This window comes from Lithobates pipiens, unplaced genomic scaffold (genome assembly GCF_037356315.1).
Source record: "Lithobates pipiens isolate NorthernLeopardFrog02 unplaced genomic scaffold, aLitPip1_a1.2 Scaffold_22, whole genome shotgun sequence".
Taxonomy (NCBI): Eukaryota; Metazoa; Chordata; class Amphibia; order Anura; family Ranidae; genus Lithobates; species Lithobates pipiens.
The window spans coordinates 310665035-310682472 of NW_027507784.1; the positions used below are offsets into that span (position 1 = coordinate 310665035).

General features: G+C 44.0%; 1 protein-coding gene and 1 non-coding gene across 2 annotated transcripts; both read right to left on the minus strand.

Annotated features, from left to right (window-relative positions):
• Positions 1-2405: 2405 nt before the first annotated feature.
• On the minus strand, positions 2406-12226 carry RNF151 (ring finger protein 151). Its single transcript, XM_077449382.1, has 4 exons — positions 12072-12226; positions 9349-9494; positions 5734-5830; positions 2406-4498 (listed from the first exon to the last, which is right to left on the minus strand). Exons 1-4 carry the CDS (start codon positions 12117-12119, stop codon positions 4106-4108), a joined length of 684 nt encoding a protein of 227 aa, XP_077305508.1. The 5' UTR covers positions 12120-12226; the 3' UTR covers positions 2406-4105.
• Positions 12227-15318: 3092 nt separating this feature from the next.
• Positions 15319-15451, minus strand: LOC143925871 (small nucleolar RNA ACA64). The gene has a single exon (XR_013262086.1). It is a non-coding gene; the product is annotated as a small nucleolar RNA ACA64 (small nucleolar RNA).
• Between the last annotated feature and the right edge of the window lie 1987 nt (positions 15452-17438).

Below are 17438 nucleotides of genomic sequence, written 5' to 3' on the forward strand. Positions count from 1 at the left end.
ACTCTGATGTACGGGGATATCTCTGTGGACTCTGATGTACGGGGATATCTCTGTGGACTCTGATGTACAGGGAGGTCTCTGTAGACTCTGATGTACGGGGAGATCTCTGTGGACTCTGATGTACGGGGATGTCTCTGTGGACTCTGATGTACGGGGAGATCTCTGTGGACTCTGATGTACGGGGAGATCTCTGTGGACTCTGATGTACGGGGAGATCTCTGTGGACTCTGATGTACGGGGAGATCTCTGTGGACTCTGATGTACGGGGAGATCTCTGTGGACTCTGATGTACGGGGAGATCTCTGTGGACTCTGTTGTACGGGGAGATCTCTGTGGACTCTGATGTACGGGGAGATCTCTGTGGACTCTGATGTACGGGGAGATCTCTGTGGACTCTGATGTACGGGGAGATCTCTGTGGACTCTGATGTACGGGGAGATCTCTGTGGACTCTGATGTACGGAGAGATCTCTGTGGACTCTGATGTACGGAGAGATCCCTGTGGACTCTGATGTACGGAGAGATCCCTGTGGACTCTGATGTACGGAGAGATCCCTGTGGACTCTCATGTACGGGGAGATCTCTGTGGACTCTGTTGTACGGGGAGATCTCTGTGGACTCTGATGTACGGGGAGATCTCTGTGGACTCTGATGTACGGGGAGATCTCTGTGGACTCCGATGTACGGAGAGATCTCTGTGGACTCTGATGTACGGGGAGATCTCTGTGGACTCCGATGTACGGAGAGACCTCTGTGGACTCTGTTGTACGGGGAGATCTCTGTGGACTCTGATGTACGGGGAGATCTCTGTGGACTCTGATGTATGGGGAGATCTCTGTGGACTCTGATGTATGGGGAGATCTCTGTGGACTCTGATGTATGGGGAGATCTCTGTGGACTCTGATGTATGGGGAGATCTCTGTGGACTCTGATGTATGGGGAGATCTCTGTGGACTCTGATGTATGGGGAGATCTCTGTGGACTCTTTGCGCTGCTAAAGTTTTCGGGTTTGACTTGAAGAAAAGGTGGTGACCCTAGATGGTACCAGGATGCAGTATTGGGAAGAAGGCAAGCCCTTGGAGGCAGTGGGATGCTTTGGGCAATGTTCTTCTGGGAGACTTTGGGTCCTGCCATGTATGTGGATGTTATTGGACACGTACCACCTACCTAAGTCCACACCTCCATGAAAGTGGTATTCCCCGATGGCAGTGGCCTCTTTCAGAAGAATAGTGTGATCTGCCACATTGCAAAAATGGTCCAAGAATTATTTAAGGAACACAACAAGTTTGTGGTGTTGACTTGGCCTCCAAATTCTCCAGATCTCAAACCAATTGAGCATCTGTGGGACGTGCTGGAATAAAAAGTCTGATCCATGGAGGCCCCACCTCGCAACTTACAGGACTTAAAGGATTCTGCTACTGACAGCTTGGAGCCCCAACATACCTTCTAGTATCTAGTGCCTGGATGGGTCAGGGCTGTTTTGGTGGCAAAGGGGTACATACTCAGTATTAGATGGGTGGTCATTCAGTTATGACTGATCAGAGTGTAAATATATTGATTAGATTGTAAGAGCCTTGAGGGCAGGGACTAATGTGAATATACAATATACTGTATGTGTAAAGTGCTGCATACATTGATGGTGATATATACTGTATGTACCTATAATAAATAGTAAATAAAAAGTATGTATGTGTGTATATCAGACATCTTATGTCTCCCGCATTTCTGCGGTGGCTCCCCTACACCCGCAAGAGCCTCCCGATCTATCGGGAATGATCAGTGCGGGGAACAGCTGTGAACCGACTCTGTCTCCGCAGACGTCTCTGCAAACAGCTTCTGCTCCTAGAATCCCCATCAATACTTAACAATGTGTCCTTGTAATTAGGGCTCTGGTTGGCGGCCATTTTGTGGTGGACCAAACTGCATTGATTTAAATGGGAGAGTTCTCAAACGCTAGAGAACAAACGTTCTTCCTGTGTTGAGTCTCCGTTTTCCTAAGAAAAACACCTCCTTACAGCATAGGACTAATATATATATATATATATACACATACACACACACACACACACACTGTTTGTTATGTTTTTTACTTTATTTCAGATATATGTGTATGCTGACATCTAACAAAAGCCCCCCAAAAATATTTAAAAAATGTGAAAAAAAAAAAAATCAAAAAAATTAAAAAGTGTAAAAAAATAAAATTAAAAAACTACTGACACCACTCCCCCCTGCCCTACCAACACTGTGCACTGCTCCAACCCCCTCCCTCCAAAAAGCACCACCTCTCTGAATTGAGTTTTTGCAGGTTGGGATGTCTGGCATATACAGTAAATAAATAAAAATGTGTGGATTTCATTTACACATTGATTTATTAGGCAGAAAATGAACAATTTAGCAGACAGAGTGCAATGTGGATGATGGATATTTTTATTACAAATGTTCATGCTGCACCATAGTTTCTCACACAGGTAACACTTTTCATTCTATATAATACAATATATAATAATGCTTTTGCCTTTTCTTCTTTCTGCACTCCAAACAAGGCTTACATCTCAGCCCAGGCCAGTACACAGGATTCTGTATTAAAAAGTAATAAAAAATAAATTAAACTTCTACCGAGTTGTTCAATAGCCTTTAGTGGATAGAGGTACCCCTACCTGCTGATGTGAATGAGCCCTAAAAATACTGGAAGAAACAGAAGCTGATCTAATGCCTGCTGTCACTTGCTATCCTGCGCTATGAATGCTAGAACCTGATTGGCTACCATCAGTTTTCTTGCATGCCAGATGTTATTGAAGCCAAATTCCAGGTATGGATATTTTTTCGTCTTTATGTTGGACCAATGTAAATATGTATGTGTCATACCTTTGGGATCCCCTTGGAAGCTGGAAATCCTTGTACTGGGTACCCCCACTCCAGTAATCTCCACTAGCTTCCAGGTTCCATGCTGAGCAGCTGCCATGCTTCTTACTGAACATAGAAGGTGACTTGCTCAGCAGGGGAACCATCCAGAGAACATTTTTGCATTCCCTCAATGAATTTTATATTTTCTCTGCTTGGACCAGGTGGAGATGATGACATGCATGTCACACATGTCATCGGGAGATCAGCTGGCGTGACGGTACGTACTGCGCATACGCAGATCATTGGAGGCAATATCCGACGGTCTGCACTAATCGATAGAACACCAGCAATTCATTTTTCTTTTTAAACGGCGTTGGGTTCCCCCCAAGATCCACGCCAGACCCTTATCCGATTATGCAGGCCAGGAAAGGGAGGATGACGAGCCAGCAAGCAAGCTCCCCACCCCCCTAGAATTATACCAGGCTACATGCCCTCAACTTGCATGCCCAGATAAGGGTCCGGTATGGATCTTGAAGGAGACACCACGCCGTTTTTTTTTTTTGCCGTGGGGTTCTCCTGAAAATCCATACCATACCCATAGGGCCTGGTATGCATTGAGGGGACCCCACGCTGTTTTTTTTACCACATTTTCTTTTTGGCCGTTTTTTAACTCGTATGCCCTGTACACACGGTTGGACATTCCGACGACAAAATCCGTCAGATTTTTGCAGACTAATTTTGACCAAAACTTGTCCGATCATTCAGAACGAGGTGACATACAACACGTACAACAGGACTATAAAGAGGGCAGTAGCCAATAGCTTTTGTCTCGTAATTTACTCTGAGCATGCGTGGCACTTTGTGCGTCGGAATTGTCTACACACGATGGGAATTTAAACGATCGGATTTTGTTGTCGGAAAATTTTAGATCCAGATCTCAAACTTTGTGTGTTGGAAATTCTGATGGAAAAAGTCCAATGGAGCCCACACACGGTAATTCAGGCAGAAGAGCCACACTGGCTATTGAACTTCAGTTTTCTTGGCTCATTGTACATCTTGTACGTCACTGTGTTCTTGACGTTCAAAATTTCTGACAAGATTTGTGTGACCGCGTGTATGCAAGACAAGTTTAAGCCAACATCCATCTGAAATAATTCAAAGATTTTGTTGTCGGAATGTGCGATTGTGTGTACGAGGCATTAGTAAATTGACCCCTCTGTCACCGGCAACATAACTACACTGTGTAGCCAGGCCAGCCTGGTCTATTGTGGTTCTTGTGTAGAGGTGGCAGCTTCGGCTCCCTCCAGCCCCTCGCTGAGCAGCTGTATCTGTCGGCTCATCTGGGCTGTCAGACTCTCTATCCGTCGGGCTTTCTGACGCAGCTTATGCAGCTGTTTGTTGTAGAGCTCCTTCAGCTCCATGTAGCAGTTATGCTCATCTCGGTTCTCGGGCGTCAGCAAGGTACCGCATCCCATGTGACACACATCACGCCAAAACTGGCAGGCCTGACTGTGCTCGCAAATGTCCTTCCGCAGAACCTCAGCGGGGCAGCCCTCGTTGGAGCAACAAAGCAGCCCAAAGGCGCAACTCTCCGCATGCTCTTCAGTCCGCAACAGAGGAAAGATGGCAGGACATCCTTGTCCTTCATTAGGGCACTAATAATAATAAAAAAAAACATATTTATTTATATATATATATATACATACAGTATCTCACAAAATATTTTATTATATCTTTTCACGTGACAACACTTAAGAAATGGCACTTTTCTACAATGTAAAGTAGTGAGTGTACAGCTTGTATAACAGTGTAAATTTGCAGTCCCCTTAAAATAACTCAACACACAGCTATTAATGTGTAAACCACTGGCAACAAAAGTGAGTACACTCCTAAGTAAGTCACATCTAGAGGTTGTCTTTGGGAAATAGATGGTTGAGAGGTTTAAGGAGTGGGGGGTCAGCCTGTAAGTGCTCAGACCATACGCCGCACACTGGATAAAATTGGTCTGCATGGCTGTCATTCCAGAAGGAAGCCTCTTCTAAAGATGATGCACAAGAAAACCAGTTTGCTGAAGACAAGCAGACTAAGGACAGGGATTACTGGAACCATGTCCTGTGGTCTGATGAGAACAAGATAAACTTAAGCCCCATACACACTATCAGATTTTCTGCTGATTTCTTCCATCAGATTTACCAAAACCATATAATATGAGGTCAAACCTTAGGAGTTTCAATGTGTATGCAATCAGGCAGGCCCTCGCACTACATGGTTTTGGTAAATCTGAAGAACAAAATCAGCAGAAAATCTGATAGTGTGTATGGGGCTTTATTTGGTTCAGATGGTGTCAAGCGTGTGTGGCGTCAACCCGGTGAGGCATCGCATAGTAGCCCATTATGTGTCACTTACCTGACACAGGAGCCAGCGATGTCACTGCTGTCCCCTGTTGTCCGGCGCATCCATCTTCTTCCGGGTATCGCTGTTCCGGCCACTCACAGCCCCAGAGCAGCGATTACGCCACTCCTGCGCATGTGCACGGGAGCTGCCACTAACAGCATATCGCCGTTAGCAGCGGTATGCTGCTAACAGCGATAGTGCGCCTGCGTGCTTCTGTCTATGGCGCATGCACAGTAGACAGCTGTCACTGTCTTTTAGTAAATATCTCCTAAACCGTATAGGTTTAGAAGATATTTCTTGGACCTACAGGTAAGCCTTAATCTAGGCTTACCTTTAGGTCAACGTGGTTTGTAAGGGTTTACAACCACTTTAAGTGCAGCCAGGTGAGTAGAACGGGGAGTAGGATGGGGTAACACAAGACAGTTGGACTACTGGGGGGAGGGGGGGCGCAAAAAGTGTAAACCTGAAAGATGTACAGAAGGGACTACGGCCTTACCTTGACTTGCAGGCGGTTAATTCTCTTCTTTAGCTTGTGCATCTGCACTAATAATTTGCCCTTCACCTCTGTTCTACAGCAGGGACAGGTCTGCTGCCTGGAATAAGGAAAGATCAGAGTTTTGCAAAATGTCCCCAAACAGCAGGAAAGAAGCATAAGTCAGACATATAATTGCTTATTGTATATTTAAGACTGCATGAGCTTTTCCTGGAGTTCTCCTTTAAACTTTTTTATTATTATATTGTTTATTCGCCTTAAGGGATAGGATGCATTAAGGTGAAAAAACACTTATCTTTACAACCCCTTTAAGGCTCAGCTGAAGTCCCAGAAATACAGTATATAATATATGCAGTCAGATAGACATTGTACCATCAGCCTGCATTTTCACTGTTACATCAGTTGCCCAATAAATATGAATGTGCAGTCTAGTAGGCACCAAAGAATAATCCAGTGCAATCCCAACCACGGCACTACCTACCTGGAGTTTGCATGTTCTCCCTGTGCCTGTGTGGGTTTCCTTCAGGTACTCCAGTTTCCTCCTACACTTCAAAAACAGACTTGTAGGTTAACTGGCTCCTGTCTAAGTTGTCCCTAGTACATGAATGTGAGTTAGGGACCTTAGATTGAAAGCTCCTTGAGGGCAGGGATTGATGTGATTGAACAATATATACACTATATCACCAAAAGTATTGAGAGTGACGCCTGCCTTTAAATGCACATCAACTTTAATGTCATCCCAGTCTTAATTCGTAGGGTTCAATATTGAGTTGGCTCACCCTTTGCAGCTTAAACTCTTCTGGGAAGGCTGTCCACAAGGTTTAGGAGTGTGTCTATGGGAATGTTTGATCATTCTTCTAGAAGTGCATTTGTGAGGTGAACAAGAAGGCCTGGCTCACTCTCTAATTCATCCCAAAGGTGTTCTATTGAGTTGAGGTCAGGACTCTGTGCAGATGAATCAAGTTCCTCCACCACCAACCCACTCATCCATGTCTTTATGGACCTTGCTTTGTGCACTGGTGCACAGTCATGTTGGAACAGGAAGGGGCCATCCCCAAACTATTCCCACAAAGTTGGGAGCATGAAATTGTCCAAAATGTCTTGGTATGCTGACACCTAAAAGTGATTGTAAACCCCTGAGATATTTTTACATATAGCTAAGCCTATAATAAGTATTTTTAATACTTTTTCTAGATTGAGTCACCAGCTGGGATTAAAGAGCTTGTTTTTCAATCATTCAAGATTGGGTTGTTTTTTAGCACTTTTGCATGGAAAAATTTTTGGCACTATGAATCATTTTATTTTGTATTGGATTTAATGTATTTATTTATTTTATATATATATTATAATTCCTTTGATGAATTATTATTTTTCATTAGAGCAAGGATCTTTTCACTTATTAATTTTGGTGGTTGCTTACTTTAGTTTTATTATTTAGGGATTTTTGCACCACTACCTGGATATTGTTTGTATTTATCTATTTAAGATTTTTCATGTCACTTTGAAGGGTCTTTTTATCACCTTAGAGTTATTTATTTGATTAACTGTAGTATTAATTTATTTATTCGCATAATTAATTTATTGGTAATTGATATAGTTTGGTATTTATTAGCGCTGCACTTTCTTTGCACTTTAGTATTTTTGAGTTGTTGTATCCGGACTCTAGTGCCAACTGCTTTTTTCATTACACTTAATGATAATTTATATCTAGCGCAGTGTGAATCCTTTCTGTTTTTTTTTTTTTACCAAGCCTATAATAAGACTTATCTATATGTACTGAAAATATCTCCTAAACATGCGCCGTTTAGGAGATATTTACCTTGTAGTGCGCCAATGAGGTCATCGTGCATGCACAGTGAATAAACGGCAGAGATGGATGCTTCCACCAGCGGAGACATCGCAGACTTTGCAGGCAAGTGCCATATAATGGGCTAGTATGCAAGGCATCAGGGTTTAGTTCCTCCTTAAGAGTTCCCTTCACTGGAACTAAGGGGCCAAGCCCAACCCCTGCTCCATACCCCCCCACTACAAATTGATTTGGACCAGTGCACAAAACAAGGTCCATAAAGACATGGATGAACGAGTTTGGGGTGGAGGAACTTGGCCTGCAAAGAGTCCTGACCTCAACCCAATAGAACACCTTTGGGATGAATTAGAGCGGAGACTGCAAGCCAGGCCTTCTTATCCAACATCAGTGCCTGACCTCACAAATGTGCTTCTGGAAGGCAGGCGTTCCAATACTTTTGGTAATATAGTGTATGTGTAAAGTGCTGCATAAATTGACAGCATTATACAAGTACCTGTAATAACTATCCCTTTGTGCTATGTATTTAAAGTGTCTGTGAGATATTTAACTTGTGGTCCGATGTCATCAGTGCATGTGCTGTGAAGAAACGGCCCTCTGTGCCTGACGTCACGCGACTCCGGCCAGTTACAGAGCCAGAGTCCGGGCCCCGGAAGAGGGGCGAAGATGGATGTGGCCACCATCGTGGACAGTGTGGGGCTTTGATTCCAGGTAAGTGGTACATGATGGTCTAGTATGCGATGCACACTAGCCCATTATGCTTTTACTTTGCAGGGGGGAAAAAGAGGAAGTAAAACCCACCAGGGTTTACTTCCTCTTTAAGGCTGGGTTCACACCATTGAGAATAGGATGCAGGATTTCTCTGCATCCAATTCGCATGACAGGAGATTGTGACCGGCTCTCTATGGTGGCTGCAGAGAAAATTGAACAGGAGTCCTGTGCGTCTTTGGCTCTGTTTCAGGGCCAAATTCAGACAAAGATTCAGCCCTGAAATGAACAGGGATGCACCGGACCCCTGCTGCGATCCATGGCCGTCTGTAGTGTGAACCCAGCTTAAAGCTAAACTCCAGAAACCCAGCTGAATATACAGTTCGAGAGGAACTCCAGGCTAGACCCAAAAAATGAAAAGTCAGCAGCTACAAATACTGTAGCTACTGAATTTTAATTTACGGTGGTCACTTACCTGTCCAGGGATCCAGCAATGTTCTAACCTGAGTTGACTATTTAATCTGCTGGTATTTCAAGTAAGGGAAACAGGAAGTTGCGGCTTCACAGCCAGCTTCTTACTGCACATGAGCAAGCCGTGCCTTGTGAATGGTCCCGTAGTCTTCTGGGACCTGTGGTGACGTGTCCCAGAAGACTACAGGGAAGGGTGAAGTTGCACTTTTTTTTTTCTTTTACAAACCAGAATGTTCCTTTATTGCAATCAATTAAGACACAGTACAGAATGTAGACCAACATGGACCAAATCCAAAACATAATAAGTATACATAAGGCAAGTAGTACATGAAATCGTGTAACATTTCAACAGGTAACAAGCCATATTGCTAGTGGCGGCGTGAAGTTGCACTTTAAATACATATATAGAAGATGTTTCATCTGCCTAAAGGGTTCTGACCACAATATAGTTAGAGAGTGGAACTGTTATTTCTTGGCTCAGCTTTATATTTTGCCTCCCACCACCAATCTGAGTATTGTCTCCTCTGTCTAATGAGAAAAGAGGTGATCTAGGATGGAGTGGAATCATATTCCAGGCTCTGAAGAGAACAGACCTGTATGAAGAGCTTGAAGCAAGATATTAATAAACAGCTCACCTCTTAAGCCATTGTAAGATACATTTCCTGCAGAAGATGTGACCACAGGATACCATGACCGGACACCGCAGTACTCCATGACATATTGAGCAGAGGAGATCATCGTCTGGATTTTCAGCAAAGATTTCTAGATCGTATCCACCACCCTAAAATCACATTGAAGTCTTTCAGGTACAGGACTTTACAATTTCAGACGTAAATTAATTCAGCCAGTTCATGTACACTATATGAAAGTAGGTGGACATTCTTCGGAATTGAGGTCAGGGGCGTACATACAAGGGTTGCAATTGCCCCCTGTACACCGGGATAGGAGGAGCGGCATGCAGAGGAACCGATCCCCTCCATTTTGCTCCAACAGCCTTTCAGGGACTGTAGGATTATGGAGGGGATCGGTTCCATTACATTTTGCCCTTTCTATGCGCTCCCTCTGACCTCATCTCCCAGTGTTGTTGGGTTCCCCTCACCCACCAGCTGCTGGGGGGATCGGTCAGGATGGGGAGCTGGGAAATTTGTCATTTGCCAGCCCCTTCCTTGTCTAAAGCCTTGTACACACGATCGGAATTTCAGCAGGGAATTGTGTTACGACAGACTGTTTGCCTAAAATCTGACCATTAGTACGCTCCATCAGACAATTGTCCAACTTCCCACCAACAAATGTTGGATGGCAGGCTAGTACATTTTCGGCACAGTGGTCTGCTATCAGATTTTCCCATCGTGTGTACACAAGTCCATCACACAAAAGTCCAAAGTACAAACACGCATGCTCGGAATCAATGCTCACCAAATACGACATTAGCAGAAGGTGCCCAAAGGGTGAAATTCCACATAGTAAGTCACTACGTTCGCGTTTGTTGGCCAACAATTGTGTACCGTTTGTATGCAAGACAAGTTCACGGCACACACCCTTCAGACAAAAGTCTTTGCCTGCGTAAAATCCGATTGTGCGTTTATTTGGAGAGGACGGGAGGGTTGTAACATGTTAGATTTTTTTTCACCGTCTATGTCCCATTGAGTAGAGTTCCCTTCACTTCCTGTCCCATGGCCAAACAGAGGAAATCCCTACAAATCAAGGGAATCCTTTGGGGACTACCTGGTCACCAGAACTAGTGTCCCCATTGGAAGATTTGTCCAATATTACTTTTCTGGGAACAACCCAAAACTTGGGATCTTTTACTTTTGCTTGCAATAGTAAAACAGGACTTACTAGAGGGTGGAGCCTCCTTAATGGGAGTACTGCGGCGCATACTAGCTCATTATGCCCTTTCCCTTGCAGGTCTAAAAAAAAAAAAAAAAAAAAGTCAGCGGGTTTACTCCTGCTTTTAAGCACACATTGAGCCGTGATATACTGCAGCATGGGTGTGCGCTTGAGTGCCATTCAAAACAAATGCAATATGCTAATCACTGATGGGCAATAGGTGCGAGCAATCCAAAAGCCTTTTTAAAAGAGCACTCCTTACTGATTTTTGTAAACAGGAATCGATCCCTCTTCAAAAAGGAAGGGGTTACCAGGGGGTGTAGCTCCACTAAATCTACTCCCCAGAGGAATCTGGTGGTAGTTAATTAACCGCAGTACAAATCCCATCACTTGCAATGCTTCATGGGACTTGTAGTTTAACAGCTTTTGTACCAAGGCTGCCTACTTCTGCTCTTTCATTTGGGTCCCAGTGAAAATATTCAACACTCAGCTGAACCACTGGTGTCATACTGAATATTCAACCTGTATATGCAAATCAGGAAAAAGTCAGTTAAGGCTAGAAGCCTTTGTTACAAGGGCAGCACAGTGGTGTAGTGGTTAGCACTCACCTAGCAGTAAAAAGTGTCGCTGATTTGAATCCCAACGACACTACTTGCCTGGAGTTTGCATGTTCTCCCTGTGCGGGTTTTCCTCTGGGTACTCTGGTTTCCTCCCACACTCCAAAGACCTGTTAATAGGTTAATTGGCTTCTGTCCAAAATTGGCCCTAGTATATGAATGGGAGTTGGAGGACCTTGGGTGTGGGGACCAATGTGTGTGTGTGGTGTGCTGCGTAAATTGACAGCAATGTATGGTTATCTTAAATAAACTGTATATAATGGAGGAGCATCTTGAGACAATTTGCAGGGATAGGGACAAATGTGATCACTCACTCAGGATGGACTGGTGTCTTTATTCAACCTTACTATGTTACTGGGCCTGTGACTCAAGCCTTCACTAAGGCTCCATTCACACCCGAGTAGCACAGACAGCTGCTCCAGCATGCATGTTTTTAGGGGAGCATTTTTGGAGCATCACCATTCATCTGAATGGGCCTCCCTCCACTCCAAAGAAGCTCATGTACCAAATTTTGGAAGAGCCAGTAGTGTTCGGCGTTGCAATTTTTGCACGTTTTGTTTAACAATCGCAAAAGCGCCCCGTGTTTAGGACACCATTAATAATGGCATTCAAACGCATTGCGGCTCAATTCTGGAACTGCGGCGATTCCACCCATGATCCGGATCGCTCAGGTGTGGGTCAGAATTACCAGCCAGGCAGTTAGCATTTTTAGATGTGGAAAGAATGGCAGCTTGCCACATAGCAGGTGTTTGAGTTCTTATCTCTGCCATTGTACACTAGAGTAAACATTTAAAAATTGCCATTTAGCCAAGGAAATGTATAAGTTGCCACCACTGAAAGTTTTACAGCTCTAAACACGTAAATAAGTTGTACAAGTAACAGAAATGAACAGATCCCGCAGACCAACTCACCATTGCCTCTTCTACAGCCATCTGCTGCTCTGCTCTTTCTAGATCCATGTCATGTTCACAGTACAGATCATGTGCAGACGACTGACCACCAACCCCACAACTCCATTCCACACTATTCCAGCTGGTCAGCAGCTATTCTACAACTGCTGGAGACCAGGCCGGCCTGCTTATTGGATAATTGACTATGCTGCATTGTTTATATTGCAGTGTATTGTTGTGGAGCCACACTGGACTGTGGGCAGTCAGCACCAGGTGAACGATTGTTTCCAGATGGCTCTGTGCCATAAATTACTCTTACAGTGCAGTCAGTGCAAAGGAGACAAGGGAATTACTTTTATAGATCTTTATTGAAAAATTGCATAAGAAAAATAATGACTTTACATTTAAACAGAAAATCATAAAAAGGCAATTTACAAACAAAATTCTCAAAATGTAAAATCCCCAAGGTACTACTCAACCCCATAACTTTCTACTTCCGTGCAGTGATTTACACCCTTCAGTCATTTTCCAGATGAGCCCATCCAAGGTGATTAGACATTCCTAGCCCTTACCTTGTATCAGCCTTGCAAAGAAACCAGAGAAAGCGATACCTTTGAAACCCAACCAGCATCACTCCTGCCATCCTAAAGCTGCCAATTGTAAGGGCCCTTTAATACTCAGTCATCTTAAAGCTGAACTAATGCCCACTAAACGTACCCTCTGTAGCAATGCAGTGTCATTGACTATCATTGCCAACACCTTGCCCCATCTTCTGGGTTCAGCATCCTTCAGCCACCTTGACTGCCCAGTCCAGAAAGTCTTAAAGCGGAGCTCCACCCAAAACACTACGGGATCAGGGACTAAGCACAGCACGACTCAAGCATACGCATTAGGAAACTGGCTGTGAAACCGTAAGGCTTCGCTTCCTGTTTCCCTTACTTGCTATGCCGACTCCTGCACCTGAAGATGATTGAAGAATTGGCTTGGATGAGGACAGCGCTGGATCCCTGGACAGGAAAGTGTCCTCCTAATAAAAGTTATTTGTAGCGGCTGACTTAATTTTTTTTTTTTTTTTTTTAGGGGAGCCTGGAGTTCCTCTCACCATGTGAACAGGAGTTTATTCATTCCAGCATGCACCGTGTGAGGGCTATAACCAGCACCAAACTGGTAAATGGAATTTATCGCTATCCATTATTCTCTATAGCAGTAATGGCAAACCTTGGCACCTCAGCTGTTTTGCAACTACATTTCCCATGATGCTCATCTACACTACAGAGTGCATGAGCATCATGGGAAATGTAGTTGCAAAACATCTGGAGTGACAAGGTTTGCCATCACTGCTCTATACCAGGGATATGCAATTAGCGGACCTCCAGCTGTTGCAGAACTACAAGTCCCATCATGCCTCTGCCTCTAGGTGCCATGCTTATGGCTGTCAGAGCCTTGCTATGCCTCATGGGACTTGTAGTTCTGCAACAGCTGGAGGTCCGCTAATTGCATAACCCTGCTCTATACAATCTAGTTATCCAATCAAGTGAATCTAACCCCCAACCCCAGAGTACAGGTGAATAAAGTAGTAGCTGAATGCCAGAGAATCCTATAATAGAGGCCAACTTTACCTCAGGGGCAACCCACTAGTCCCACAGCAGTCCTTAAGACTTCACTACAAGACAGACTGGCAAATATATTGGACTTCTTGTATTATAATAGTTAAAGTAAGTAGAAATTTAACATTTGTCAAATATTTGGACCATTAGGGTAATGGGCAGCTTCATTGGCCAAAAGGGAAACTTGAGAGGCAGGGCAGGCTTAGCTGCCAACCCTGAAGTCATACGAACCCCAGTACCTCTGATCTGCTGAGCTGGAAACAGACTGCTTGCAGATAATGTGCCTGAATATCCAAACATTCAGATTCTGGCATATTTTTGAAGGCCTGGTTAGTCTGTTTGAGGTCCGTCGGTTAACAGTCTCTGAAATCTGCTAAACTTTTTTATATTTTAGGGACATTTTGTCATTTAGCATCTCAGCAACCAAGGAGACCGTGAGCAAGGTCAAGCAGGTGACATTAAATGTCAAAAACCTGAACCTGGATCAGCAGTTGGAGAGCGTGGGAGTCAAATCATAAAATTCAAATGGCGCCTATGAAACATCCACACACAAGCCTGCCATTACGGCTGACTTTAGTCCTCAATGAACTATCAGGGCACTGATGAGCACTTCATTGATTCTTCCTGTCATTCTGTAACTGCCTGCCCATACGAGGAACAGGCAGACATCTACAGTGACTGTCTGCAGGAGCCTGATATTGCACCGTGAAGGCTTTTACTAAATTATGATGTACATTTTTTTTTTTAAAGGTGAATTTACCCTATAAGGTTGGTTGTCTGGGCAGTTGTGCACTTTGTTAGCTTGCAGACTGTCCGTTCTCCTCCCACCTCTCAGTAACCAGGAGATACAGAACTTCCACTTACTGGCGGGTGCTATTCTGTCCCTCATCACTCTAAACCCCAGAGACTGGTGTGTGAGAACCCCAGGAGCTCAGCAGCCTGTGTGATGCTGCAACAAACATATCGAACCAATTGTTCCTCAGTCAAAGTCCCTCAGATAGTCTCTTCCCCATTCTGACATTTCCTCAAAGAGAACTCAGCCTCTTGACCATGTCGGCATACCATTCCACAGCATCCTCTTTCAGGCGTCTGGACCGCAGTTGTAGGACCTAAAACAAGAAATTAACGGTTTATAAATCAACACTATACAATAAGCTCAGTACAACTCAGTCCTTGAATTTTGCAAGCCAAGCCACCCCACGTTCGAATTTAAAGCAGAACTGAAAAGCAAAAGGTTTTTTTTCCCCTTAGAGTAAAGGGAGGGTTATAACTTTTTTGCCATCTGGGTCCCATTGGGGCGATTTCTCTTCACTTCCTGTCCCATGGCCAAAAAAGGAAGTTGCTGGTTGTCACCAAACGAATGTCCCATTCTGAAGATCGCCCCTTTGTTCCCAATTCTGGTGAAAACCCAAAATATAAGATTCTTTAAACCTTGGCAATTCACCAGTTACCAGGACAGAGGGTGAATCTCCCCAAATGGGGACACAGACTGCAATAAAACCTGACAAGTGTTCTAATCTTTCTCCGCTATCCAAAACTAAATCTTTACCTTCAATTAAACTATATTAAAAAGGAGCTTAAGTAAGCAAAATATTCTCCAATCTCTGGCCAGTACATGGCCTTAAAGCGGTACATGCCCTTGTGTTAGAGGCATGCCAACGTTATGTTAGAGTACGGGTCTCATTACGCACACACAAGGTTATGGGCAATGAGCTTTAATACGCTAATATTTATATAGGCACAGTGATCTTACCAATTGGCTACAGAATAGACCAGCGGTAATTTTCTGCCGTGCCACATTTGAAACCATTCCTCTTTATTTCATCCCACTAATAAAACCAAAGATGCCCTATAAAGCAGACAAGAGCCCTCTGATCACACGTCACATCTACTAATCCCAGGTAGAAAAAACAACAGGGAAATTCATGTTTTGTCTCAATCATTTCCTGCAAGTCCAACTCATGCAAAAAAAAAAAATTTCACACCGGGTGTGTTGAACCCTTTTATTTAGCAGGGGAAAAAAAAAAAAGAATTTCAATGTTCGGAGAAATTTGGGCTACTCAAAAACGCTATTTGCGTTTCACATCATTTCTGCTGGAAAAACGCTCCAGGAGACTCTACAAAAACTTTTTTTTCCTCCTCTTAAGACGCTGAGGCTCAAAAAACAAAACAAAAAAAACGAATGGCCTGTGTCCATGCACACTGCTTTAGACTAACAATATTTAGCTTCCACGAGTAGAAAATGCTAGTGTGGATGGAGCCTAAGGATATTAAACTGTATTATGTTTCTTTTTTGGGTGTAATGCCGCTTTAAAATTTTATACCGGTTGCCTACAAAAACCTTTGGGTTGAAATTCAAAAGTCCTGATAGGGCTGCTGGGTGCTGCCATCTTGAATGTGATGTCAGACTGACTATAGTATTCCCATTCACTACTACCTGATGCTACATAGATCGTGTAGGGAGAAAGGAAGAGCTGGGCCAGCACAGACAGTAGACACTCCTAGAAGGGGAGAGGACTAGGATGTCCAGGGAGGGAAGGACCGTTTTGGAATTGACTCTTCCTGGAATAGACTCCTCTAGCCAGCTCGGTAGATTGCTTTAAAGAGGAAGTAAACCCTGATGAGTTTACTTCCTCTTTAATTCCCTGCAAAGGCAAAGCATAATGGACTACTATGCATCGCATAGTAGCCCATTATGTTTCACTTACCTGACACAGGAGCCAGCGAAGTCGCCGCTGTCCCCTGTAGTCCGCCGCATCCATCTTGCTGGTGGCGTCTCGCAGCTCCGCCACTGTCATTCGGCGGAGCCGCAATGACGTCACTCCCGCGCATGCGCACGGGGGCCGACACGCGCGGCAGATCCATTGTTGGAAATGCCGCGCTCAGTGCGCCTGCGCGTCGCTGTCTACGGCGCATGCGCCGTAGACAGCGGTGCCTGTCTTCAGGCAAATATCTCCTAAACCGTATAGGTTTAGGAGATATTTATTGGACCTACATCTAAGCCTTAATCTAGGCTTACCTGTAGGTCAAAGTGGTTTGTAAGGGTTTACAACCACTTTAAGAAAGGCCTGGATACGTTCCTCAATGTACATAATATAACTGGATGCTGACATTTATAGGCAATGTTGATCCAGGGAAAATCTGATTGGCTCTTGAGGGATCAGGAAGATTTTTTTTTTCCTTGCTGTAGCTAATTGGAGCATGCTCTGCTCAGGTTTTTTTTTGTCTTCCTCTGCATCAACTGAATTGTGCATATTGGATTGTATATTTTTTATGGTTGAACTGGAAGGACTTATTTTTTTCAACCTAAGTAGTCACATCTAATAAGTTCAGAGTCATGATGCAAGTGAATAAAAAAACTTTTATAAAAAGAAAAGCACTGCAAGTTAGAATTTAAAATGTGTTGTATGGACAGCTTTGCACGGCCGCGCAATTGTCAAACACATTGCAAAAAAACGGCCTGGTCATAACAGGGGAATCAGAGGTAAATCCTTTCCGGGGCTGAAATGGTTAAAGTATTGCAGTGCTGTATTGCACATAAATGCCTTGGTCACGAGGAGGGGTAAATCTTCCAGTGCTGAAGTGGTTATGCATGTTTGCAAACACAAAGGGTAAAAATAAAAAGGTTCATAGCGCCATAAATAGCCAAACGCAGAAAAATAAATCAATACCCAAAAAAGAAAAATATGCACACTTTATATATGTAGCGCATCCCTATGTCCTCATGCAGTATTTGTAGAGTGAATGGGGCCCAATCAGCAACAGGGGAGCGCACACCCTC

Bases quoted from the DNA above. Each gene is read 5' to 3' on its own strand.
- RNF151 (XM_077449382.1), bottom strand. From the start codon at position 12,119: ATGGATCTAGAAAGAGCAGAGCAGCAGATGGCTGTAGAAGAGGCAATG. The intron at 5,831-9,348 runs GTGAGCTGTTTA...TCCTTATTCCAG, and splicing joins ATCTTACAATGGCTTAAGAG to GCAGCAGACCTGTCCCTGCT. The intron at 4,499-5,733 runs GTAAGGCCGTAG...TATTATTATTAG, and splicing joins TTAACCGCCTGCAAGTCAAG to TGCCCTAATGAAGGACAAGG.